General features: G+C 30.5%; 4 protein-coding genes across 9 annotated transcripts in view; 1 reads left to right on the plus strand and 3 right to left on the minus strand.

The window, feature by feature from the left end:
* The window catches only part of dmpd (F-box protein dampened), a 5,769-nt gene extending 182 nt beyond the window's left edge, over positions 1-5,587 (minus strand). Inside the window, exons 1-6 of one of the 5 annotated variants that reach the window (XM_085664724.1) lie at positions 5,433-5,587; positions 1,592-1,866; positions 1,234-1,482; positions 960-1,155; positions 498-862; positions 1-295 (exon numbers count right to left, since the gene is read on the minus strand). The exon at positions 1-295 is cut by the window's left edge and continues 182 nt beyond it. In XM_085664724.1, the coding sequence (XP_085520850.1) occupies positions 1-295; positions 498-862; positions 960-1,155; positions 1,234-1,482; positions 1,592-1,843 (1,357 nt within the window). In that variant the 5' untranslated portion in view covers positions 1,844-1,866; positions 5,433-5,587. The other 4 variants (XM_085664722.1, XM_035861814.2, XM_035861806.2 and 1 more) reach the window with 4 other exon arrangements.
* A 3,185-nt stretch (positions 5,588-8,772) lies between these two features.
* Positions 8,773-16,878, plus strand: LOC118443324 (carbonic anhydrase 7). Its single transcript, XM_035870117.2, has 6 exons — positions 8,773-9,093; positions 14,635-14,679; positions 14,883-15,044; positions 15,791-16,038; positions 16,111-16,347; positions 16,471-16,878. Exons 1-6 carry the CDS (start codon positions 9,045-9,047, stop codon positions 16,702-16,704), a joined length of 975 nt encoding a protein of 324 aa, XP_035726010.1. The 5' UTR covers positions 8,773-9,044; the 3' UTR covers positions 16,705-16,878.
* A 405-nt stretch (positions 16,879-17,283) lies between these two features.
* LOC118443331 (coiled-coil domain-containing protein 12) lies at positions 17,284-18,275 on the minus strand. Its single transcript, XM_035870132.2, has 3 exons — positions 18,115-18,275; positions 17,857-17,995; positions 17,284-17,660 (listed from the first exon to the last, which is right to left on the minus strand). The coding sequence occupies exons 1-3, from the start codon at positions 18,240-18,242 to the stop codon at positions 17,448-17,450; spliced, it is 480 nt and encodes a 159-aa protein (XP_035726025.1). The 5' UTR covers positions 18,243-18,275; the 3' UTR covers positions 17,284-17,447.
* A 447-nt stretch (positions 18,276-18,722) lies between these two features.
* Positions 18,723-27,500, minus strand: part of LOC118443241 (uncharacterized) — a 15,423-nt gene continuing 6,645 nt past the window's right edge. For both annotated transcript variants that reach the window (XM_035869909.2, XM_085654929.1), the window contains exon 2: positions 18,723-21,993. In XM_035869909.2, the coding sequence (XP_035725802.2) occupies positions 20,149-21,993 (1,845 nt within the window). In that variant the 3' untranslated portion in view covers positions 18,723-20,148. The remainder of the gene's footprint in view (positions 21,994-27,500) is intronic.

Below are 27,500 nucleotides of genomic sequence, written 5' to 3' on the forward strand. Positions count from 1 at the left end.
AATCCGTTGGTATAGGTGCTTTAGGTGGTGCCATCTCAGCAGGTTCCGAAGGTGCTCCTGGCGATGGAGATTGCGTAACGGTTGCTTGTTGAACAACTTCCGTAGGACTATGTGCATCCGCTATAGGGATAAAATCCAATCCTTCTCCAAATACCTCTGGCATTACTCCTTGATTGACTAAAGCTTGTAGATCTTCCGTAGGTACGGGCATAGATTGACCACAACCAACGCAAACAGGTATCGCTGGAGATTTAGACCGCCAATATTGTAGTTCTGTCTTGCATTTATTTAATTCCTATAAAATTTCAATCAAAATTATAATCAAATCTTGATATAATTCTAATTTAAATCTATCTACTTGTTTTATCAAAATCGACGAGAATTAATTCTTCGAATATTACAATTTATACATATCTATTTCTCTTTCTCTCCTCTCTCTCTCTCTCTCTCTCTCTCTCTCACTCTCTCACGTATAGTAAGTATACCTGGGTAAATACCTGTAGTAGTGTGCTAAACTTGCGAGATGTCTCTTCATTCTTTTTGTCATTGTCGTCGAGACGCGTAGCATACTCTACAATTTGTTTCTGTTGTTCGGCTATTTTCGCCTTACAACTCCTTAAATCCCTACGCATTAACGTCAACTGACTGTTGTATCTCTTCATTCCTTGTTTTATTTTACGAATCCGTTTCCGTAATACCATATTTGATTGTGGAGGTGAAACATTCGTTTCTAAGAGAGCAGGATCTTCGGAGGAATGTGGAGGAGAACCTTCCTCCCCGCTACCACTCCCCGCTTTACTGCTTCCAACACTTAAGGGCGCAGAATCCAGGCACATAAATGGTTTACTAACATTACTAGCTGCTGCGAATTCACAATACATCCATTGTATTTTATCATTGAATTAATTAAATCCAATATATCTAAATTAATATCTTAATAAATATAATTATTTACTCACAAGGGAATGTCCCTGCTAAATCCAGAAAATCAGCTCCAAAATAAGGAATTTCTGGTAACATTGGCTCGATTCGTTCTTTAAAATATTCCATAGCCATAGTACTCAAATCAAACAATTCATCTGTGACTTTATAAGGTCGTGCTAATTTTGGAGTAACCTTTATATAATGTAATATACGAAAAACTTCATCCAATATCTGTAAACATTGTAATTAAAATATTAATGCAATAGGTATCTCTTATATTTGAAGGAATAAAAATTTTATTCGATTTACCTCTCCAGGAAAAAAGCAACAATGTTTTCTTTCTATGTGTTTACCAAAACACATTTGTAATAAAGTAAGTCGCATATGTAGAGTTTCTATAATATCTGATTCACATGCTAATGGATGATTACGACGTGCGGATTCACGTCTGGGCATTTGAGATTTGATCGCTTGAAAGCGACTTAACATTTGTGCTTGTAGTTTTTGAAATGCCGAATTTAAAATGTTTCCACAGACACGATCCATTTGATGAGAAACCTATAATATAAAAATCAAATGAATAATCTTTACGAGCCAAAGTAAAATTAGTAATTTAATTCTATCAAATAGAATTTCTATGGATAATAATAATAATAATAATACTTACTGGACGTAAATGCGCTACAGTATTATAATTCAAATAACTAAAGATCTTCTCAATGATTTCAACCGGCAAATCAAAAAGGCTTAAGTTGCACATCGAAGGAGGTGAAACTGAAGAAGATGTACTGGAAGATCCAGCAGAGGATGATGCCTGATGTTTCCTCGATGGACTAACTTCTCTGATGTCGTTAACACTACCACCTCCATTATTTGCACCTATGCTACTTGATTGACGTGTCGACACCATTTTCTTCATATACAATTAACACTACGACAAACCTGAAACCCATAGAAATAGAAGTTAATAATGATATATAAGTAAAATCATATCTTTAAATGTACAACCTAATCATAGTTCTTTTAACAAATCAAATTAAATCAAATCAAATCAATGACTGAATGTCAACATACATGTCACATATATACTTTTGCAATCTGAATAATTAAAACACACACACACACACACACACACACACACATATATACACACAGACAGTAGATATTTTTAAACGTGTTACAAGGAGAAGAATCGTGGAAGAACAAAAAAAGAAAGAGAACAAAAAAAAAAAGAAAAAGAAACAGAAAAATAAAAAAAGAAAAGAAAAGAAGCAATTACAATTACCGATAATACTAATTGAAATGAAAGTCAGATGAGCGCGCGGAAAAATAAATCCTCTTTTTTCCGTTCTATAAATTCATCACGACCGTGAAAAAAAAAAAAAAAAAGAAGAAAAAAGAAAAAACAAGAAGAAGAAGCACTACGAAAGGAAATGATAAACGACACGAGCATCGACGAGTGGAATCCTTTTTAGAGGCACGTAGATGACGAAAGAGCAATATCGTATTACAACAAGGAACAATTTACGATAATCAAAAATGTCCTGTAACAAACTGACGTCCCCTCCTCCTCCTCCTCCACCTCCTACTCTTTCTCCTCTTTCTCCCTCGAGGAAAGCGACACTGTCTTGAGAGTTTAAGGATTAATACTCTATGCAATAAAGGTAATACGAAAGGAGGTTTTCGAACAAAGGGTCGGTAGTAGGATCGAATTGTTAGGATCTCAGTTATCATTGGCATAAAGATGATACACATTTTCGGCAAGTCCATCTTATTCAGAAAAAAGAAACGAACGATATTAAAGAAGGAAGCAGAGAGGCAACGTAACAAGGAAGTAACGAAGAAAATAAGATAGTGAGAAAAGTTTAAACGCTCGATCGGTCAACACTCGAGAAGAGAAGAGAAGAGAAAAGAGAAAAGAGAAAGACAAAAAATAAAAAAAAAAAAAAAAAAAAGAAAAAAACATGGCAAATAAATACAAATAAAAATTAAGAATCCTTCTCATTCGCGTTAATCATAAACGAACATATAAATAAATAAATGTATTCTTATTAAAAAGGAGAAGGGACGTGACGGGTCGGAACTATGCAGGGGCGGAGGGAAAGGGAAGAGAGGAAATGTTTAGGACTTAACCATGGATGTGTTAAAAGATAGATGATACCTGGGAGTATCGGCTTCGTCAGCCGAACACTCTCGACGACGTCGTCGTGCTCTGGCTATGAAAGTATTTTCTTCGCGCGCGAGATTTTTACAACGATCAACAGGAGAAAAGGGGAGGGGATAGGGGGGGGAGAGAGAGAAAAAGGGGGAAAAAATGAAAAAAAAAAAAAAAGAAAAACCACGATAAGAAGAAGAAGGATGACGATAGAGGATGTGCCGGTTGAAAAATCGTATTCGCGAATATGGATCGTGTCTCTCTCTCTCTCTCTCTCTCTTTCTTTCTTTCTCTCTCTCTCTCTTTCTTTCTCTTTCTCTCGATGATGACGGTCGTTGTTGTTGTCGTCGTCGTCGTCGTTGTCGTTATCGTTGTTGTCCGTTGTCCGTATTGTCGTCGTAATAGTTGAGTAGTAGTAACAGTGCAGTAGTAATAATGTAGTTGTAGTAGTAGTAGTAGTAGTAGTAGTAATAGTAGTAGTAGTAGTAGTAGTGTAGTAGTAGTAATAGTTATATAGCTGTCGTCGTCGACGACAAGAGAAAGAATGTAGAAAGAGGTTGATCGTGGTGCGATGTCGTTACACGCAGTAGCAGCCACGACGAAACAACGCGGAGCCCGAGGGAAACAAATAGAGGGAAACCGGGTGATCGTGCGCAATCGATGCTCCCATGACTATCTTTTGCATCTACATCGACTCTCTCTCTCTCTCTCTCTCTCTCTCTCTCTCTTTCTCTCTCTTGCTCTCTCGTTCTTTTTTTGCTTTTTCACTCTCTCGTTCGCATGTTGAATTCTCTCTCTCTCTCTCTCGCTCTTTCTTGCTCTCGTTCTCTCTCTCTCTCTCTCTCTCTCTTTCTGTTTCTCGACGAAGTAGAAGTAGAAGTAGAAGAAGAAGAAGAAGAAAAAGTAGAAGAGATTCGTATATAATCACGAGCAAATCCAACGATAATCGATCGTTCGATGAACGCAACTCGATGAAAGTATTTCAGTGAATCCAAGAAAAAGCTGCATACCGCAGTGATATACGATGAAAGCCCTATCACTGTATCCGCGTTGGCGTTTTCAGCGACATTTTGACGGAGATCCTTTCCTTCTCTCTTCGCTCTCCTGCTGCTGCTTTCGTTCTCAGTCCGTTCCACTGGCAATGCTTGCCGCCTCCTTTCCTCTCGACAAAACCGTTTCTCTCTGTGCTCCCTCTCTCCGAGTTTGTTCGTTCGCTCGCTCGCTCGCTCTCTCTTTCTCTCTCTCTCTCTCTCTCTCTCACGCACACATTGTCTCTCTATACCCCACCACTGTGTATGTAACTCTCACTCACTCACTCACTCACTCACTCACTCACTCACTCACTCACTCACTCACTCACTCACTCACTCACTCACTCACTCACTCACTCACTCACTCACTCACTCACTCGCTCGCTCATTCTCTCTTTCTCTCTCTCTTTCGTTCTCTTACACTCTCCTTCGCTCGTCAAACTCGTTGATTTGTCTCTTTTTCGTATATACGTTCGTCCTTCTTTTTCGTTAACTCGCATTTTCCGTCCCTCTCTTTCTCTCTCTCTCTCTCTCTCTCTCTTTCTCTGTCTTTCTTTCTTTCTCTCTCTCTCTCTCTTTCTTTTTCTTTCTTTCTTTTTCGTCTATGCCGTACCGACTAAGGGGTGTTTACTACACGCACATACCACACCCGGAAAAAAGCCCGCGCATTTGACGAGAAGCTGTCTTTCTCTCTCTCCTTCCCCCTCCCGATATCCCATTCCGATCGTCGCTCCATCTTTACTAGCTCTCCTACCCCCCCCCCCGGCCCTTCACCCCACCTCACTCACACCACTCCTCACTCTACCACTCTTCCTCTTTCTCGCTCGCACTTTCTCTCTCTCTCTCTCTCTCTATCTCTCTTTCTGTCTCTCTCATTCACTCTCTCGCTCTGCTTTTTACCTATGCAGCCGAGTATGTATGTATGTATGTACATACATATATATATATATATGTATGATATATATATATCTTTCTTTCTCCTATCTCTTTCTTTCTCTCTATTTTTTCTTCGTCTATCCTTCAGGAAAACGCCATCAGGTGTTACTGGCCACGACTCCCGTCGTCCGTAAATATATTGTAAAAGAGAAAAAAAAATGCCGATCGTTTCTCGTTCCTGAGCTTTAAACCTTCATAAACGAAGAATAAAAAGTTAGAAATGGTGACTTCGACTTCGACTTCGACTTCGATTTCGACTATGACTACGACGACTACGACTACGACGACTACGACGACGACGACGACGATGATGATGACGACGATCGTTTTCGAACCTCCAAAGTCAACGACAAAACGGTTAAATTATCGTGTCGACGTTAGCTTACGATTATAATCTTCCGTACGATGATCACACCATACGAAACAAACGCGTATACGTATTTTTGTATATCCATGTGTGTGTATATATATATTCTCTACACCATTATTCTTTACTATTCGAAATTCAACGACACGAACCGAACATCACGTGCGAACGCGCCCGCACTCTCTATCTGTTCTGTGATTGGTCCTTCGTGAAAACGGCGCGACGATCTTTCGCTGTGAGAGTAATTCTAACGTCGTCCAACAGATGGCATCAGAGTTTGAACTTTCAAAGTTTTGTTAGCGCGGTATAACGATCGACGAAATTTTTAAAAACCAATCACGAATCTTTCTACCAATAGTAAGTGTTCGAATGGAAATAGAAAGTATATACTCGATCTTAAGTAATATTACTTTTTCTATTTTGTACATTAATTTTCTTTTTTACCTTTTTTTACGGTTCTATGATTAATATGATTTGATCATTTCGTATTCATGCACCTTGATTCGAATTCTCGTAAATTTTTTCAAATTAGATTCACCTGTTGTAACGGCCAAAAGGTACACGTACATACATATTATATATAATATATATACACGTATATACGTATATATATTCATTGCACGTGCTTGCGTGCGCGCACATGTGTATACATATATATATATATATATATATATATATATATATAAATTTTTTTTTTAGAAATAAGAAAGATTAGAAGAAAGATAAATGCGAATGCAATAAATGCATTTTTATTAGATTTCATCATTATCCTGATATACACGGAAGAAATCATTGTCAATATATCATTGGTAGTGATAGGCATTGAAACAAATAAGGTGACGCATTATTTCAAGATATTATTCTGTTATGCACTCGTTATCGATAATAAAATTATTCAAACAGAATTTGGTTGGAAATGAATGAATATAATTGCGAGCGTAAAATCAGAATACGATAGGATTATATCTGTCTTTGTTAAGCCGTGTAAATTATCCTCTTTTATAATTGACTAAAGTTTTCCAGTTGTGCAACAGCCTTTATACGTTATAACTGTTCATTAGTTCCTTCCTTTATATACTTAAAACGTGATGCTCGATAATTCTTCTGGGATTATATCATCTTCGTGCACGCACACACGCCTTCACAAATACAATGTTATAAACGATTTACACATTATTGTCGATGTTTTGTACTAGATTTGTAAGAAAGAAAAAGGAAAGAGAAAAAGAAAAAAAAAAAAAAAAAAAAAAAAAAGAAAAAAAAAGAAGAAGAAGAAGAAAAATTAAAGAGAACAATTTTTACAATGCAATTGAATTACATATTAAATCGTAACATAATATTATCTAAAGACGAGGTCAGTACTTATAAATTATTCCATATTGTTTCGTCAACATATTTATCAGGCGGTAAATTCATTTTAAATACGGCAATCTAACTTGATAAGGGAATAATCAAAGGCATTAAATAGACATGATCTAAGACATAGAATCTCGTACATACAATAATCTTTTTTTTCACGTATAATTACGAAAATTCTTATTAAAATTATTAATAAATTTTTTAATCTATTTCTTTTTTCTTATTACTTTTTAAACGAATATTAAGCTTATCTAAAGATATCAATGTTTTCTTATAATATTTATAATACAACGTTTCGTAACATATATGAAATAAACGTATAAAAAATTCATGATATTTCGACATTTTCTGTAAATAGACTTTACATTATGATTCGGTTGAAAGCATTCTTATAATACCGTATAAGAAGTTAAAGACATCAATAAATTAGCAGAGCTATGAAATGTGATATAATTTACTTTTATGAAATATGAATCCACGATCGATTGAATCTCATATTCCTATATATTAATGTATATAACCTTTGTTATTGATTTTATTCTAACAAGAAATTATATATAAGTGTACTTATATATATATATATTTGAAACGAAGATGAATTTTGGATTTAATTACTAAATCCTCATAATATTATTGGATAATGATCTTCATGGTTTTTTCTTTTTTTTTTGTTTTTTTGTACAATCACGAATATATAATGTACATTAGGGAAATTTCAACCTAAAGGACGTTGTGGATTGTAAATAATGACATTTGAACCTATATACACAACAGTCTCATAGTTTTATCCATAGTATATACTCACGTGTACATTCAACGTGTATATATTAGTAACGATTTACGTGATCTCTTGTAAATTAATTAACATTGTAATCGCTATCACGTTCTAAAAATCTAAATATTCAATGCACATAAATGCGAAATAAAAAAGGATCTCATATCCACCTCAAAAAAAAAAAAAAAAAAAAAAAAAAAAAAAAGAGGAAAATGTAGAAAAAGAAGTGAGTAAAACTCGTTTACCTCGATATTTGCTCTCTTGTTTTTTTTTTTTTTCAAAATATATATCTATTTATAATTACAATATATATATATATATATATATATATATATATATATATATATATACTTGTTTTTTTATGTATTAAAAATCGATCACGTTGCACGATATTACAAACAATTTATTTAAAACTATTGTCGTAGACATACGACTAAAATAAACTAAATTTAGTCTTTTCTCTATCACTAAGAAGAGTGCAATGCTCTTTCCCTTTCTCTTTCTCTCTTTCTCTTTCTTTCTCTTTCTCTCTCTCTCTCTCTCTCTCTTTCCTTACGATCTCACGAATAAAATCGTCGGTGTCCTTGAAAGAAGAAGAAGAAGAAGGAAGAAAGAAAGAAAGAAAGAAAGAAAGAAAGAAAGAAAGAAAGGACAAAGAAAAAAAAAAGAGAGAGAGAGAGAGAGAGAGAGAAAAAAAAGAGGAACGGAAGACTAAAACCAGTTCTAAACTCTTGTGGAATATTTGCCTTCGAACCTTCGGGGCCGGAAGCAAGTTAGTAAATAAGAATGAATAGTTCGGCTACGTTATTATCGACGTAAGAAGACGATGAAATGCTAAGTAAACGTTCGTAAAAATGATAATAAGAGTTTGTCAATCCACGTATGTAAGAGGAGGAGGAAAAAGAGGAGGAGGAGGGGGAGGAGGAGGAGAATGACCTCGAGATTAAGAAGCAAGGGCCTCCTTTCTTATTTGAGTCGTTTGAAAATTATCTGTTACGATTTCATCGAGTTGATTATCTGATATCTTCCTTTTCTTCATCCTTGTCCTCGCTCTCATCATTATCGTCCTCATTGTCCTCGTCGTCCTCGTCGTCCTCGTCGTCGTAGTCATCATCGTTGTCCTCGTCATCGTCGTCGTCGTCGTCGTCGTCGTCGTCGTCGTCGTCGTCGTCGTTGTAGTCATCGTCATCATCGTCATCGTCGTTGTCGTCGAACGACTTCTTTCAGTTGCGCCACAACGCGCACTAGAAGTGGTAGAACTCTTATTTAACATGGTCGACGAGCCGGCCAGTGCTCAGTCGACCGCCGAGAGTATATTAGACTTATTCTCACATTTTCTCTTTCTCTTTATCTTAATCTCTCGTTATCCCTCGTCGTCGATCATTTCAAGTACCAAGGAGAAAGTAGTCAAAGAAAGAAGAAGAAGATTATCCTGTGATCAATAAAATAAATCAATTCGATGGTGTGTCAATTAAAAAGATATTCTTGCGAAGCAACATGATGATCAATATTTGGACAATATTTTTTGGATTTCTTCTTATAATCAGTGAGTACTAGTTTAACAATAATCCTCGATGATATCTTCTTACTTTCATTCATATACGATTTCATTTTCATTTCTTCGTTTATTGGAAAAAAAAAAAAAAAAAAAAAAAAAGATAAAATTAAAAGGAAAGGAAAGAAAAAAGAAAAAATTGAAACTTGAAAAGAGAAATCGAGAATACGTTCATCAGGATTTTTCTATTTAATAATAAAAAATCAACAAAGGACGTAGGGGTGGGGTGGGGGTGGGATGGGGGGCAGAAGAAAGGATGATATATTAATAGTGTTTTTCTTTTCTGTCGAATATATCAGCTTGATATATATATATATATATATATATATATATATATATATATATATAGTTATACATATATATATATAGATAATAATAAATAAGTATTCGATCGAATTATATAAGGATCGTTGATCGTGCCAATTTTTTTGATAAATTTTCATTAAATTTATTCTCCTTAATTCTTAATTCTTATTAACCTTCGTGTCAGTCAAACAACGAAGCTTCCCTTTTGTTTTGATCCCCGCACAAAATGACTTTTATTTCTTCTCTTCGACGGAGGATAAAAAAAACATTGAAAAAGAAAAAAAAGAAAAAAAAAAAATTAGAAAAAGAAAAAAAAATTAAAATCTTTATTACCCTTAAATGATGTCATATGAATCATGTAAATAATTAATATTACAAACGTATTACTGCGTACGAATATTTAATGGCCGATAAACTTTTATTTAACATCGATGATCCTTTAAAGAATAAATACAATTTTATTCGTACCTTCGAATGATACGAATAAATTATTTAATTGATCGTTCGACGCCTACGTACTGATTAATTGCCACACGACGCTTTTATTTGTTATTAGAAGCTTGCGTCACATCCTTATCACCTATCTTATATTTCGTGATCTCTAATGACGTTTATTTTATTACACCACATTTTCATCTTTTTTTTGGCATACGTCCGTTAAAGTTGCCCTTTAAAATTAATAAAGACTAAGAAGTGGAGGATCTGAAGTATTAAATTTTAATCTTCTTCGATATGATTGAATTAAAAAAAGAAAAAAAAAAAAAAAAAAAAAAAAAAAAAAAAAAAAAAAATAAAACCAAGAACCATTGTGATATTATACGTTATATATTTAGATTACATCGCATATCGGAATTGATCTTTAAAATTAATAAGAATTCAAGTGGGGCTTTATATATATATATCAGTTTTCATTGATACGAATTAATACAAAGATATGATTATTAAGATCAGCTTTGTTAAAATATTATATGTCATATATTAGATTATTATATTATAGCATTAAAGCTGTTCATTAAAATTAATAACAATTAAAGCGAATGATAAATTTTATTTAATTATTCAATTGGAAATTTTATTATTTTTATATCAAAATTTTATCCTTTGATATAACTTAATAGAGATAAATAATTATCAAAATCTGTTCGTTACAGATAATATACATATATATATATATATATATATATACATATATATTAGATTATTATATTATAGATTAGATTTGTTATTTAAAATTAATAATAATAAAGTTGTACTTTCAAAATATGAAATTTTAATTCTCTTTAATATGACTTAAAGTAAATAATTTTTACTATGGACCATTTGTTATGTTATATACACATTAGGATTATTTTAAAAAATTATTAACGAATAAAAATGTAAATTTTCGAAGAGTTAAATTTATATTTCCTTTTGTTACTACTTAATACAAAGAAATAATTATCAAGAATCGTTGGTCGTTCTAATACATGTGTATTTGTATGATACGCGAAGGAACGTTAATTTCAACGTTGTAGATAATACGAAAATATATGTCCATATGTCGGACAGAAACGTGTAAATGAAAATTAGAATGCCGATGACGATTCTACGAGTAAATCGACGAAACTAAAAAATCGTATTTGTCTCTTTGCGAAATAACTCGACTCGATTTTTTTCTTCTTTTTTTTTATATCGATCATCGAATTCGATCAAAGTCTTTCATAGTCGTCGATGATATGACGAAGAAAACTTTTTTTGAAACGTATGATTCATTCGTATGACATGAATAAATAAGGGATTATGATGGTTTGGTATATAACAGGAAAAACTGTGATAAATTTTCATGAAAAATAGAACGGTGATGTCATTTGCTCGAATATGATAATACGAAAAAATTGTATTTGATAAAAAAAGAAAAAAAAGAAAAAAAAAAAGAAAGAAAGAAAGAAAAAAAGAAGGACAAAGTAAATGTACGTGCGATATACCCATTCACATTTAATCTGTGATAACGGAAATGAATAATAATAAAAAAAAAAAAAAAAGATCAAAGGGGAAAAAACCGGAGAAACAAAAAAAAAAGAAAGAAAGAAAGAAAAAAGAGAACAAGAAATAAAAAAGGAAAAGAAATTCGCCGATTGAAAGTTTTATTTTTCTTTCTTTCTCTCTCTCTCTCTCTCTCTCTCTCTTTTTCTACGATCACTTCTCTCTAATCGAAGAAATTGAATTTGAAGATAAGATTAACTGAATGCACGTAAGACGAATTAAATTTACAATAATACGAGATTATATAAATGAATAAAAAAAATCAAAAAGAGAAAAAAAAAAAAAAAAAAAAAGAAAAAAAGACTAAAAATATAGTTTCGCTCTCTCTCTCTCTCTCTCTCGCTCTCTCTCGCTCTCTCTCGCTCTCTCTCTCTCTCTCTCTCTCTCTTTCTGAAATTACAATTGAAATTGCAATAGAAAATAAAAAGGGTGTTCCCTTTTGCAAATCTCTGTTATCTGAGATCGTACATCCTGTATCTAATTTCTAATCGGACTAAACATGTGATAGTCGGATTCTTTTTGACGACATTAAACGTTTCTACGAACATATATTATAACGCGTCATCGCAGAAAGAAATAATCTTATTCGTTGGCTAATCAAAGATCGTTTTTTTACCAGATTATTCAATGAAAGAGCAAACGTTCAGTCACATGTTGATAAAGTATAATCAATTCGATAAAAGTAATATCGGAAAGAAAAAAGAAAAAAGAAAAAAAAAAAAAAAAAAGAAAAAGAAAAGAAAGATATATATATATATACACACACACCTAATCGGATCCACACCTTTTTTGCCATAAAAATTAGTATAAATTAACTTTCAAGGAGAATTCGAAAACCATCGTTGAAAGGTGCAGCGAAAGAAAGGAACGCTACTCGTTGCACTTTCTACGACGTATTCAGAATATATATACATATATACATATATATATATGTATATGTATATATACAATATGTATGTGTAATACATATGTACATGTAGGTAAATATGTACATATATGTAGATGTTGAAAGTTATGTTGTTAGTATAATGAGATCTTAACGATCATGATGTTCGATCTATAGCTTCATTATCACTCAAATTACGTGGAATATATGAATGACATCGTTTTTGCAATTCGTGCACTTCTTCACGTATGATATTCTCCCATTACGTAATTATTATATATATATATATATATTTCAAAATACAATCATTCTCTCTCTCTCTCTCTCTCTTTCTCTATTTTATACACACTCATGCGTATATGATGCGTATATCGGAAATTCTACGAAGAAAAATTTTCTTCTGTTCTCGAGAAAATGATTCAAACGAATGGTACGATTCCACCGCAAAACATTGAACTTCGTATTTTATTGTCTCATGCGTGAATTATACGTGTGAACTTTATTAAAAAAAAAAAAAAAAAAAAAAAAAAAAAAAGCAAACACAAAGTTTATTTGCGACAATGCGTTCGCGCATTAATATGCTATACGTGACCGCGACATTCGTGCATTTTTCAGATGCATCACAATGTCACGAACGTGAAACTATGGAGAAGGGAGAGTATATATATCAGGGTCTTCCCACATCGATTCGTTTAAAGGTTCAATCTTTTATTAATGATATTTGATTGTATCCCTCTTCGGATCTATATTATAATACCATTTATTGTATTAAATTATGATCGAAGGTCATTGATTCATTATAGAACGATAATGCACTTATGTTTTCTTTATTTTTTTTTTTTTCTTTCATGCTTTTCTTTTTTTATATAATGAAAGGATATCCGAAGTATATCCTTGGCATACTAAATCTGAGACGAACGAAGGATTTCTGATAATCTAAAAATTAAAATTGCAAGTAACGTAAACGTATAAATGACGATTACGTGATTAAAATTTCTTTTAAACATTTTTAAATCTTTCTTCATAAAACGTCTTCGAATGATTTCAATGAATAAAATTACATTTCATCTTGTTACATCTATTAAGAATTATACTTGTAGAATCTTTAAAACTGTCTGTAATCATCGTCTTATAAATCAAATCTTTCCTTGCACGTGTTAAGCACATGTATAAAAAAAAAAAAAAAAAAAAAAAAAAAAAAAAAAAAACCCCGAAAGCCTATAATACAACGATATCGTTTGTCTTTGAAAGATATCTTTAGACGTAGAAAAACTATTAGTAGTATTAATTACATATGTTAATAAGTAACCTTCTTATTGTTTTCTTAATCTTCAAGAATTTTCTTTCAAGGCTTTTCTACGTAAAACAGAAAAATTTCCATCATTATTATCCCATTATCATTATCATTATTATTATTATTGTTATTATTATTATTATTATTATGATATTTTTCTTATAAATCATTATTTGTCGTTTGTAAAAAATTCGAATGATTAAGAAAATGATAAAGATAAAAATTGAGAAAATTGATTTTAATTAATCGATTACTATATCATTATTATTATTAATATTGTTACAATATTACGTGTATAAAAATAAATCGTAACTCATATAAAATTACAATGGCCAAGATAGAGATAAAAAAAAAAATTTGATTTTAACTATTCGATTACTATCCAATTATATATTACTATCCAATTGTTATATTACATGTATTAACATTGTTCAATATTTATATAAAATTCAAATGTTCGAGACAGAGATAAAGATGTTAATGAGATAGAAAACATTTAAATTTCAATAATTCGATTATTATAGATACATATTAATATAAAAGTACACGTATATATTTATATTATAATTTTTTTATTATCTTTACGAATAGATAAAAATTATTGATAAAATCATCGATCATATCCTATTCATGATGATAAATTTTCATCATGAATAAGTGAGCATCGAACTACTTGCCTCGTTTGCACGCTTCACCGATCGTGAGAATACAATGACCCAGAGTGATTCATATTTTGTTCTATTTACATAACTCTTTTTCTAAAGTAAATCTTGGGCCTTATACAAGTTAAAAAAAAAAAAAAAAAAAAAAAAAAAAAAAAAAAATAAAAAAAAAAAAAAAAAATAAAAAAAAATGTCGCTCTCGATCACGATCATTTTTTAATTTTCTTTCTTCTCTACTGAAATATATTAACTTTCTTTTTATCTTATATGTATAATATGGCGAAAGGCTATATCTCTGTGTAACTACGTCATTTCTAACAAATCATCGTTCTCTAAATAAAAAATATTCGTTTCACTTTCAGAATTCTCTGATGGATCTCAAGACTTCAGTTACGATGGAAATCATGGTACGTATCTACATATATATACACACACACACACACATATTCTCTTCATTTTTATTTTCTTTACTTTCTTTTCTTTTGAAGATATTATTGAATACTTGGGATAACCAGAAGACGTTGAATATATGGAATTCGTTTTGTTCTTTTCTTCTATCTTTCTTTCTTTTTTTTTTGTTTTTTATTCTTTTTCTTTTTTTTTTCTTTAGGTACGTCACATTGGGGCATCGATTATCATTCCTGCGTTGGGAAACATCAATCACCGATTAACATTGAGGAACACAATGTAAAGAATGTCTCCCTAACACCATTACGTTTTGCAAAATTAAATATACCACGTAGCTCCTTTATAACGAACAACGGACATACCGGTGAGATTTTATTTGTTTATTATTTTTTATTTTTTTTTTCTTTCTTTTTTCATTTTTTCCTTAAATCTATTTGAAGTTATAGGTCATATGTAGATATTTCATTTATACAAAAAAAAAAAAAAAAAAAAAAAAAAAAAAAAAAAAAAAAAAAAAAAAATCAAGTAAATATAATACGAAATTAACACAAACTAAGGAAGTGAAGTTTAAGAATGAGAAAAGAAATAAAGAAGAAAAAGTTTAAGTAACAGATATCGAGGAAATACAATATTAATAATAATAATAATAATAATAATAATAATAATAATAATAATAATAATAATAATAATAATAATAATAATAATAATAACAATAATAATAATAATAATATAAAAAAAATTTTGTGATAAGATTAACGTTCTCTATTGGATAGATAATTAAAACATATAGATATAACAAGCGATTTATTATATTTATCAAAGAAATAATGGAAAAGTTTATCATGGATATGATATATTTTACGAAAAGAAAACATTAATCTAGATAATAATTTAATATTGTATTCTCTGTTATTGTTAGTTTTAATTTTGTTAAAGAGATCTCATTTCTTCTATGAGAAATGATAATTCTTCGAAAATGATCGTGTTACGTTTCACGTTGATTCAAATTGTATATTTGAAATTGTGCAAAATTTTTTTTTTTCCTAATCTCAATAAAAAATGAAAGAAGATCCACTTGCGTAATAAAATAATTTGATTTTATTGAATCAGTGATGATTAAGACAAACGAGTCAGAACCGGCTATCGTTTCTGGTGGACCTCTTGGTGACAACAATTACATTTTCGAACAACTTCATTTTCATTGGGGTGAGAATGATACTGAAGGTTCTGAAGATCACATCAATAATCATTCGTTCGCTATGGAACTCCATGCTGTATTTTATAAACAGGATTATAAGTCGATGACCGAGGCGATGAAACATCCGGATGGACTTGCCGTCTTTGCATATTTCTATGAGGTAAAAATGCTTTGCATTTTAATGAAGTTATATCCCATCATAATACCATACGCGTTTTAATATTTTACGCAGGTAGCCGATAAAGAGAATCCAACATACAAACCTATAGTTGAAGCATTACCGACGGTAGAAGCAGTTGACAGTAAGCATGAACTTAAGGAGCCATTATTATTGGAACATTTATTAATAACGAATATTTCAACAATGCAAAATTATTTTACGTACAATGGCTCTTTAACTACTCCACCTTGTTTAGAAATTGTTACATGGATAGATTTTAAAGATCCTCAGTTATTATCTCACAATCAGGTATATTGAATTATTTTCATAATTATTGATTTTTTCTTTTTTTGTTTGTTTGTTTGTTTTTCTCTGTTTGTCCTTCATCTTAAAGTATTATATACTCTTATAAAGATGAGATTTAAATTTCAGTTGGCTACTTTTCGTAACCTCTGTACGTCCGATGGTAACAAATTAACACATAATTTCCGACCGGTACAACCTTTATCAGATCGAATGGTTTATCATAATATATTTAATGCAAACAACGACATACCAATAAACAATGAAAATGGAAAAAATAAGCACAACGGTGGACATTATATACGTAGCGATATAACTATGTTGATACTATTTGTCGTTTCAACACTTTTCGCAACAATCTAAATATGAAAAAATGTGTATATCTAGTCATAGCGTATAATAATTGCACTCCCTCAGAGTTTACCGAGAAGATTATTTTATAGAATTAAAATTATATAAATTATTTTATTCGGATGATAATAGATCGTTATCGTTAAAATGCCACGTATGATTCCTGATACTTGTTTTAATAACTCTGACGATATATATATATATATATATATATATATATATATATATATATATATATATATATATATATATATATACATATATCTTTATTTTTTTTAATGATTTAAATATCTATTCAATCAATTGTGCACGTGATATGTATGCTTTCATATTTTCATCATTTTTATTCATATTTTGTGACAATTAAGTTTATAAAATAATAATAAAAAAAAAAAAAAAAAAAAAATAGAAAATCCATACTGTTACATATCCTCATAATTTAAATATTACGATAATGCTGTAAATGTGTATTTATGTAATAAATTCTTATATAGTAAGTTCATCTTAGAACGTCTTATTATTTTGTATTTCTATATATATATATACATATTTAATCTATCCTATAATATAACATTAATAATAAAGCTAAGGATAATTAAAAAGTTATACTGTCTATTATTCACTTTTGTATAAAAAAAAAAAAAAAGAAAAGAAAAAAAGAACTTTATTAGTATAACGAACACATTAATGGTTTATCATGTATTCATTCATGGAATAATTATTTAAAAAAAAAAAGAGAATAACAGTAATATATATTACTGCCAAGTTCTATTTTTTTCCTCTTTTTCTATTGTATTTACCATCATCATATTTACCATTGTCGCTAAATTATGTTGGTCTTGTTTAAGACGTTCTCTGATTAATTCAGCAATTGCCTTTTGAGTTCTCCTTTCTAATTTTTCCAATTTCTTAGAAACATCTCTTTTTAAGTCCCAATCTGGCTTACGTGGAGCCAAATTACTTATATCCTGTCAAAACAATGTAACGTAAAGGTTATGTAACGTTAAATCCAAATGAAGGTAATCATTTCAAAGTATATATTATTTTATTTTATATAATACCATAACGTTATTATATACGATTTATTCTTTTTCTTTTTTTTTTTGTTAAAAAACAATCAACGATAAAGGAATAATAAGAAATGTATTGTAACGAAATACTTACAAGTTCTTCGATAACAACTTTAGTTTTTGCAGCGCTTAATTGATCTTGAACTTCTGTTTCAACATCGCCCGGTTTTGCATCTTCCAAAACCTTCTCCTTGAGACTTTCATCTTGTGGCTTATAACTACGAAATTTTGGCCTACGAGAGGAAAAAGGCAAGATCAAACGATCATAAGTTATAATTGAGGTTAAGTTCACGAACGAAAGTTTCGTAACGTAGTTCACGAGATTAAAATAAAAAACAATTTATTATCTTACATTGGTAATTTACTGGGAGAATCTGCCTTTGCATCTTTGCCTTCTTCATTCTTTTTTTTAAGTGCTTGCAAACGTTCCTTACGTTTTAAAGCTTCTTCCACTAATGAACCTACTTTATCCTCGCTCATGTTTATTCTTTCGATCTTATATGTTAGTTACAATGTTTATTCTTGATTTGGTCGAAAGATGGCGCTTACTATCGATCAGAATTCCAAAAAATCGCGGGAAAGCCATTCAAATTGATCGTTCATTCGTTCGATCGCAATTTAATTTTTATAATAATTATTACTGACTTTATATATATATATATATATCAAATCGAGATACAACACGATGTTAAATACAACGATTTATAGATATATAAATAATTTTGTGAAACGAATTAGTTTATTAACATTCTTACAATAACTCATACAAATTGGCGTCAGATAAATTATAAGCGATGATAATCGTCGATTATATCTATTTTATTATTATTATTATTATTATTATTATTATTATTATTATTATTATTATTATTATTATTATTATTATTATTATTATTATTATTATTAATATTATTATTATTATAATGTTTATTATAATTTTTATTATTATTACTACATTAATATCGTTACTATTATTATTTATAAGATATTAGTTAATGCGATTGTACGTGAGTTTTAAGAAGAATCAAACAATTTTTATACGTCGGCCACGAACAAAATAATTGATACTTAAACGTGAAATATTTCTTTCTTCATTGGAATGTTGATAAAAATAAAACCAAAAAAAAAAAAAAATCTCGAATTCTATTAGAAAAAAAAATTACGTCTCGAAAAGATATAATCTGAGGATGATTCTTCAATGAGAATTCGCCGATTAGCTCCCCGGAGAGAAATCACGAATCTATGCCATACGTTTGTGAAATTGAGGACATGCACATACATATACACACACACACACACCAAGTACACACACACACACACATATACACACACACTACACGTACACGTTCTTGGTGTTGAAAATGCGCGTGCGCGCAAAAGTATCTCTTCTTTCGTACTCGTACTCTCTTCTTTGCCGGTATTGTGCGACGTATATCGTCGTCGGGGAAAGTTTATTTACAGTTTAAGAAGCGATTTTCAATATCGAACGCGACAAGATCCACGACTTCGTGGGACCTTTTAATCTTTAAAGAAGAAAAATAAGAAGAAGAAGATGAAGAAGAGCACGTGTTCTCTCTTAATATATATATCGATGTTTATTACTTCGCACTAAAATATATGAGATTTGTCTAGTTTAGTCGAGCTTAGAGAGAGAAAGAGAGAGAGAGAGAGAGAGAGAGAGAGAAAAAGAGAGAGAGAGAGTACACTTTGTTTATCGATTTAAGCGATACTTTGATATGTATACGATAAAATAAATGTTTCATTCGAATAATTTTCTTACTTTTATCTTTTCGTTCATTTTATATTTCTTTGTTCGTTCGTTCGTTCGTTCGTTCGTTTTCTTTTCCTTTTCTTTTTCTTTTTACTTCATTGAAAAAGAAAAAAAAAAAAAAAAAAGAAATAGATAAGTAAAACAAAATAGAACAAGAATTAAACGTGTATAGTAAAGAACAACTTATGTATGTACAAAATTTGTATATGCAATATAGAATGAAATATAAATGTCTAACACATCGATATTCGATAATTCGCTATTACTTTTCTTTCGATGTTTACAGTCATAATTAATTAATATAATTATGTTCTTTATAGAAATAAGTTTCTTGAGTGAAAAGTAACGAACAACCTGAGCTGACGGAAGATCGTTTCTTGCGTTAGTTACATTGTAGTAAATCATTATTGTTATTGAAATATATATATATATATATATATATATATATATATATATATACATATATATATACGGAGGAATGTTTAGTGAAGAGAAAAAGTAATAAATGAAGTTAATATATATTATAATAGAGAGTTCGACGTTTTCATACTTAATATCGTCTTGTAGTAATTTACATGACTCGTCTGAATCTTTCTTCATTATTATTTCATTTTTTCACGCATTTGCGGGTACTTTGGCGACGAATCCGGCATTAGCACGGTTACTTGTGGTAAAATGAAGATTCTTATTGGGTATGGCACCCACATTTAATGCTAAAACTTTAGAAACGATGTTTAAATCTTCTTGACCACCAGAGCCTTCAGCATTCCCTATTTCACCAGCGATACCTGATTGATAAAGAAGATGTTGGATTTGTTTCGCTGGTGTTTGCTGAGGTCTCATTTGTCTGTACTGAACGTAAGGATTATAAACGAAATTAATTGGACCTCTTTGTGGGATACCAAAAGTAAAAGTGTTTCTAGTTGCTGAAGGTTTCTCGTTAAACCCAAAATTACCGACAGAGTTGAAAGCTTCTTGCCTGTTAAATCTCGTCGATGCTGCCACGGGTGGTTGGAAATCTGTTATAGGTCCAAAACTCTGATGTAATCTTTGTTGTTGTTGTTGTTGTTGTTGCTGCTGCTGCTGCTGCTGTTGTTGTTGTTGCTGTTGCTGTTGTTGTTGTTGTTGTTGACGATGTTGTTGAAACCTCAATTGATCTTGGAAATTGACTTGAAAGGGAGGTGGAACGACAACAGTAGGCACTTCTAACGAGACACTGGGCTGTAAACGAACGTTGGATTCTATTGGCGTTGGAATGTTTAAAAGATTAGTAGCCTGTTCAAAGAAACGATGCTTTTGTTGGAGCGATGGTACAGATTGTTGTTGAAACCGATAGATCCTTGGATCCTCGAACTGTTTCAATCGTTGTTCCTCTAATTGTTTCAATCTCTGTTCTTCCAATTGCTTTAATCTAGTTTGCTCTTCGATCTGCTTGATTCTCGCTTGTTCATGAAGATACAATTGTTGTTGTTGTTTTTGCCTAAGCTGTTGCTCGTAAAGTTGACGTTGTCTGATAAGAAATTGAGTTTGTTGAATCTGCTGTTGCTGCAATTCTTCCAATTGTTTTTCCAATAATTTTTGCTTAAATTCCAATTGTTCTTGCAGAGTCAATGCCTGGCCATCTCCGGTTGGTCTGAAGATAGGCACTACGCTTTTAGGTGCACCACTTTCGTCCTGTTGAACGGTAAATGCCGCTACTAACGGTGCTTGGAAGATTTTCACCTCTTCGGACTTTTCTATTATTTTATTATCATTCGTTAAAGTATCGTTTATCTTAGGAGACTCCGTGAGACTAGACACCGTTGGTTTTGGTAAAGGTAATGCATTTGCTATTGCGATACCATTACTGGCAACACCGGTAAGACCTTCTGTTAATGGAGTTACAGATTGCAAAGCGATACTATCTATTTTATTAACGTAAGAGACATGAGAGTCAACGTTTGATTTCTTCGCATTTAACTCCTCTATCTTAGGTCCTACGTTAATTTCTCGATTTTTATCAGACGTAATAATATTCTGAGCATGAAAACTTCTAGCATCGTTTCTCGTAGCTTTTTCAATGGTCATCGAGGGTGAACTAGACATGATTACGTATTTATCGGTCTGAACGAAACTTGAATTTTGAAGTTTGTCCTCGCTTGGTATTTCCTCGTCACCAGGAAATCCATCGAACGAAAAGCTAGATTTTTGAGAGATACCGATTTTTTTATTCAATTCTTTTTTCGAAGAAACATCCTGAAATTGATTAGCCGTGTATGCTTGAGCAATAGCCTCGTTCTTCCTTTCTTCCACTGATTCTGTTTCCAAATCCGTTAAAGCCTTCAAAAGAGCTCGGCGTAGATTTTTATCCAATTTCATAGCAGCTGCTGGTACGTCCAAGTTGCTGGATAAATCTGGGACATCCTCGGCTGCCGATCGATCGATCGACACTACTGCTATCGCAACGATCACTAATGCTATCTGCAACATCATTAATTAATATAATTAAATTTCATCGTAAATGAAATCAATTAGAATTGAGTTGATAATTTTAATATTATTGTTTATTATTGCTATTTTTTTCTTTTTGGCATATATATATATATATATTCCTTGATTACGTTACTACGATTAGTAACTAGCCTAAGATAATTTTCTCTTCCTAAAACCACAGCAAACACCTGTAACTTTCCTTTTAGACGCGTTAAGAACGCGTTCTACACGATTATGCAAGTTAGTCGTATACGTGTTTGTCGTATTCGGAAAAGAGAAAAAAATGTTACGCATACCTCCGTATCGTAATGCACGATTAAATGTTATAAGGTAATGGTATCTTCAGTTGTACAAGACAAAATAAAAGAACAAAAATAAAAACAAAACAAAAAAAAAAAGAAAAAAAGGAGAAAAAAACACAGATGAGAAAGAAAAGGAATCAACGTCGAAGATTTCTACGGCGCAATCTTGTAACGCTCGCAATAAAGAGAAACGCCTAAGAGAGAGATTATGCGAATTTTCGTAGTTAATTGTAGTTAAAATATAATGAAATATACGTAACCACAAAGATTTATCGTAGGAAAGTACTCGAATATATATATTTTTTTCTTTTTTTTTTGTAGAAAAAAGAAAAGGAAGAAAAAAAGATTTAACACAAAAATAATTTGAGATTGAAATGTAAAAGAAAAACATTAAAACAAAATATATAATAATACTTATTGATATGATACCTTTGACGCGACAATATTTTTCCGATCATTCGTTTCTCCTGATTTCTTGGGTTTTTTCTTTTTTTTTTTTTTTTTTTTAAGGAGAAAAGAAAAGAAAAAGATTTAATGTAATAAATGATTCAAAAAAGAAATATAAAAATAAATATCATAAATAAAAATAATAGTCGTCATTGTATTAATACTTTTGCAATGTTTCGTTTCTCACCATTTGTGTTTCTTTTCGTTTCGAGTAAAAATTTATATATACTTTGCACGATAAATATCTATGGTTTTTCTTTTGAAATGAAATATTTTATCGTGTAGGTCTCATCGTCGCGTAGGTGAATTTCGCACGTTTCTATTAAAATAAACGGTTGAAACTCGACGAGAACTTTCATCCTGAGAAGTGAAATTATATCGTGAAATCAGTTAACGGAGACTCGGATGACTGAAGTAAGAAATTAATATATAATTCAATTTCTTCGTAGATAATACTTCGTGGTTTTTGGTTGGATATTTGCCGGCGTGAAAAAAATACTTCGAGATAGAAGAAGTAGAAGAAGAAGAAGAAGAGAAAGAAGAAAAATAATCGCACCCCCCCCTTTCCTCCCCCACCCCTCTCGATATTAACACAAATCATTATATTTCAAGACTTCATTGATCATTTGCAACAAATTATACGACGATATTACAATCGGTTGCAATAGACATATTTATTCTCTTTATTTAACATAATTATTCCATCTAATCGCTCTATAATTATCTTTCCAATTTATATGCGATTATAATCTAGATAATTATCGACATAAACGAGTCCACGAGAATATTCTCGGTGCTATCTCATTATTTATCTCTTTATTAACGTCGCATTATCAGCTAATTTCGAATTATTATTATCCAGGATGGAAAATGTATTGACGTGAACGTTTAAATATATACGAATTCAAAAGAAAAAAAAGAAAAAGAAAAGAAAAAAGAGAAAAAGAAATTAATTTACTCTTTCGTTCGTAACAGTCAGCTTTTCGCACGCGATCAATTACCATAATTCGCTATCTCGTTAATTATGTATCTACGAGCATGAATAATATGTATGTAGGTATATTATTATTTTCAATATTTTTGTCCGTAGAAAATGATAGCTCCTTAAAAATGAAGTAACTACGTACAGTTAGTATAAAAAGTATTCGTATTATATGTACTCAAAATAATTTTTTTTTTTTTTTTTTTTTTTTTGATTAACTAGCAGAGCTAAACATTATATATTTGTTTAAGTTTTTTAATAATCCCATACATTTATATTTTCTTTATGAAAATTATATAAATAATTTGTTTTATGTGAAATAAAAAAAAAAAAAAAAATTATTTATACTCGTTAATATTTTATTTTATATTAAATAAAAAAAAAATATATATATATACATATGTATACACACAATATATTTTCTTTTTTGATATACGTTTAATAGCTAACGTCAGATGTATTGTATATAAAAGTTATAATGATCGGTCTGTCACTTTTAAAGAATGAAAATTTAATGAGAAAATAAAAATTTTTAACATAACAAACAGCTAAATGTTTGAATATTTTTTGTATTCACTGTACATGTCATAAAAGGAAAAAGAAGTTGACAGGATCGTTATTGTTATTCCAACTAATGGCACCAGCCATATTATTCTCAACCTCGGTAAGAGAAAATATCCGATGACATTTGCAAAGAAAGCCATAACTGCGAATATGCGCCGCACCCGTGTCCCTCGCAAACAAAAGCAAATATTATACATGCGTGCCGATGAAGTTTATATAGTTCCTATATACATATATTCATATATATATATATAAAAGATAAGAATTAACAAATTTCTTTTTCATTTCTTAATGGACATAAAGATATTTATGTTACCGTAAATAGGATAAATTATTTTGAGATTTATTAGTGTTGAAATAAAGAAAAAATGTATTTTCTTGTGAAAGAAATTAAAAAACGCGTTGAGAAAGTATTGACGCTATTGACTTTTTGTTTTGATTATCTTCTTTTATAATCGTTTTTTTCTTTCTTTCTTTTCGTTTTTTTTTTTTTTTCGTTTGTTTAATTTATCATTTGCAATTATTATCAGAATATTTTGTATTACTTTTCTAAATTATAATTTTTGTTACAAAATTATTACGAATCATTTATTTTCTTTCTTTTTTTCTTTTTTTTTTTTTTTTTTTTTTGATATAAAATTATTATACTCCGAGTATCTGATAAGATAATCCTTTTACTTTTCAAATACGTTCTTCGTTACTATTAACGAAATATTGTGTAATCTTTTTTTTTAGATTCGCAATTCTCATATAAAATAATATCCGCGATTAGATATTTATTATTTTATATGAAATTATTGTTGTAGATCGTTTTAATAAGATCTTTCTTTTATTTCCTTTTCTCTTTCATTTTTTCTTCCTTATTTCAAATTATACTTTTTCATTATCATATATATACACATATTATAAAGAAACGTTATCTTTACAGTTATAGTACAGTATATATAGTAGTATAGTATATATACACTTATTACAATAATATGTATATACATACAGATATATATGATAAATTATGATTAATAGAAATATTATGATATTCTGACAATGTATATACGTGTCTTTGTTGAATGAACTTGAAAAAAGAAAAGAAACTTATGACCTTGACATATAATACATTTTTTTTTTTTTTTTTTTTTTTTTTTTTTTTTTTTTTTTTTTTTTTTTAAATCGAAAATCAAACACTTCTCGTGTGTACAAATACATATTTGAAAACTTTCTAAACGAGCGAATAATTTTACAAGTATCTTGACTGGTCCAGCGTCCATTAATTTTGATGAGCATATACGAGAGTAGTAGAGAGAAAGAGAGAGAGAAAGAGAGAGAGAGAGAGAGAGAGAGAGAAAGACAGACAGAGAGAGAGAGAGAGAGATGTTCGCGCAGGTGTGACGCTTTTCTCTCTCTCTTTTTCTCTTTTTTTTTCTCTCTCTCTCTCTCTCTCTCTTTATTTCTTTTTGACGGCATGTCCACCACTGTCTGCACTTTCGGCAATGAGTTTCACTTTCGAGAATCTTAGCGAAGAAAACCAGCCTGACACGTGTTCCAGGTTACAAATTATCATCATGCAAATTGTCTCCTTCCTGCATTTTGACTGATACGATTCAAAATGTCCACTTTGCAAAACGATTAATTAATTAACTAGTATTCTATCTCACATATTTCTTTTTCTTACTCCCCACTAAAACAACTTATTTCGAATATATATGTATATATAAATTTTTGGTTACGTCGTCATGATTTCTCTTCGTTATTAAGAATATATATTCGTTCGGAATATGTTCTGAAAAATAGGGGGGAAAAAAAAAAGAAGAAATTCATGATATTATCTCTCTCTCTCTCTCTCTCTCTCTCTCTCACTCTCTTTCGCCTCGTAAGTACACCTATCATCATTTTCCTAAATGATTATAAAATTTCGAAAATTTCACTGTACGTTCGGTAATAAAAATTTAACGATCACATATTTATCTTCTTTAATTTTTATCGAAATGGAAACTTAAAAGGAATCCTTTTACGTAAGATGATTATTTAAATCGGACGATTTCGTTTAGATGGAGAACATCAATTTGGAATACACTCACGCGATATCTATTTCGTGAACGATCGAGAAGAAGAATAGGGTATGAACGTTCGACAAAGACATAATGCACTTCCGTAAGTCGATGAACTCAATTTTGCCGGATTTGCTCGAACGGATCGTAAAGAGTTCTTCTTCTTTTAGGAGAATAGAAGGATTGCGTCACGCGGCTACGTACGTATCCCTTGTTGCAAGAACACAAACATCGAAACCGTGAAGTTCGTTAACGAACCTTTCAATGTAATTAAACTGTTATAGTCGGGTCAATGACCTCGAGAATGATGAATCCTGTATTCTCACTCTAGGGGCCCCTCTACTGTTTCTTCGATCATCAAATACTAACGGTACATTTATTTCTTTTTTTCTTTTTTTCTTTTCTTTTTCTTTTTCTTTTTCTTTTTTTCCTTTAATTTTTTTATCCTCTTGTTTATTTCATTAGATTATGATCAAATATCGATTTATTTGCTTTCTAACGACACCTGCTTTCTAATATCTAACTCTTTTCTTTTTCTCTTTCTTTCATTCTTTCTTTCTTTCTTTCTTTCTTTCTTTTTTACACGATTTCTTTTTTTCTTTTCTTATTTATCTTGATCATCCGAAATATTTCTAATTATTATTCATTTATGGAGACACGATCATTGGGCAATATTCGTATTTTATTTTTTTTTCTTTTTTTTACCATAGACAGTTTCTTATTAGATTATTCATTTTTATAATATTAGTTTTCGCGTTAATAAGCAATTAATATGTACAACATACGTTGTATATATATATATATATATATATATATATTATACATAACGACACAATAAAATATATAGTCGTAAGATCGTTACTAATTTTCGATTTTGCAATTTCTTCGTATCTTCTCAAAAATTCTCTAACGTTTAAACTCAAAGGAAAGGAAGAGGAAAAAGAAAACAAAAAAAAAAAAAAACTTTCTAAATTATTCTACATCATACGGAGGAGACATAAAAGTACTGGCATTTGAAAAGAGTTACGTTTAGGATTTAAAAAAAAAAAGAAAAAACATGTTCCTGTTGATGTCTCATAATTAATGAAAGAAGAGAGGAAAAAAAATTGTATATATCACTTCATATAGACGTTTCGATCAATGGATGGAATGTCA

The sequence above is a fragment of the Vespa mandarinia genome, chromosome 2, assembly GCF_050613455.1.
Source record: "Vespa mandarinia isolate Hongniang chromosome 2, ASM5061345v1, whole genome shotgun sequence".
NCBI lineage: Eukaryota > Metazoa > Arthropoda > Insecta > Hymenoptera > Vespidae > Vespa > Vespa mandarinia.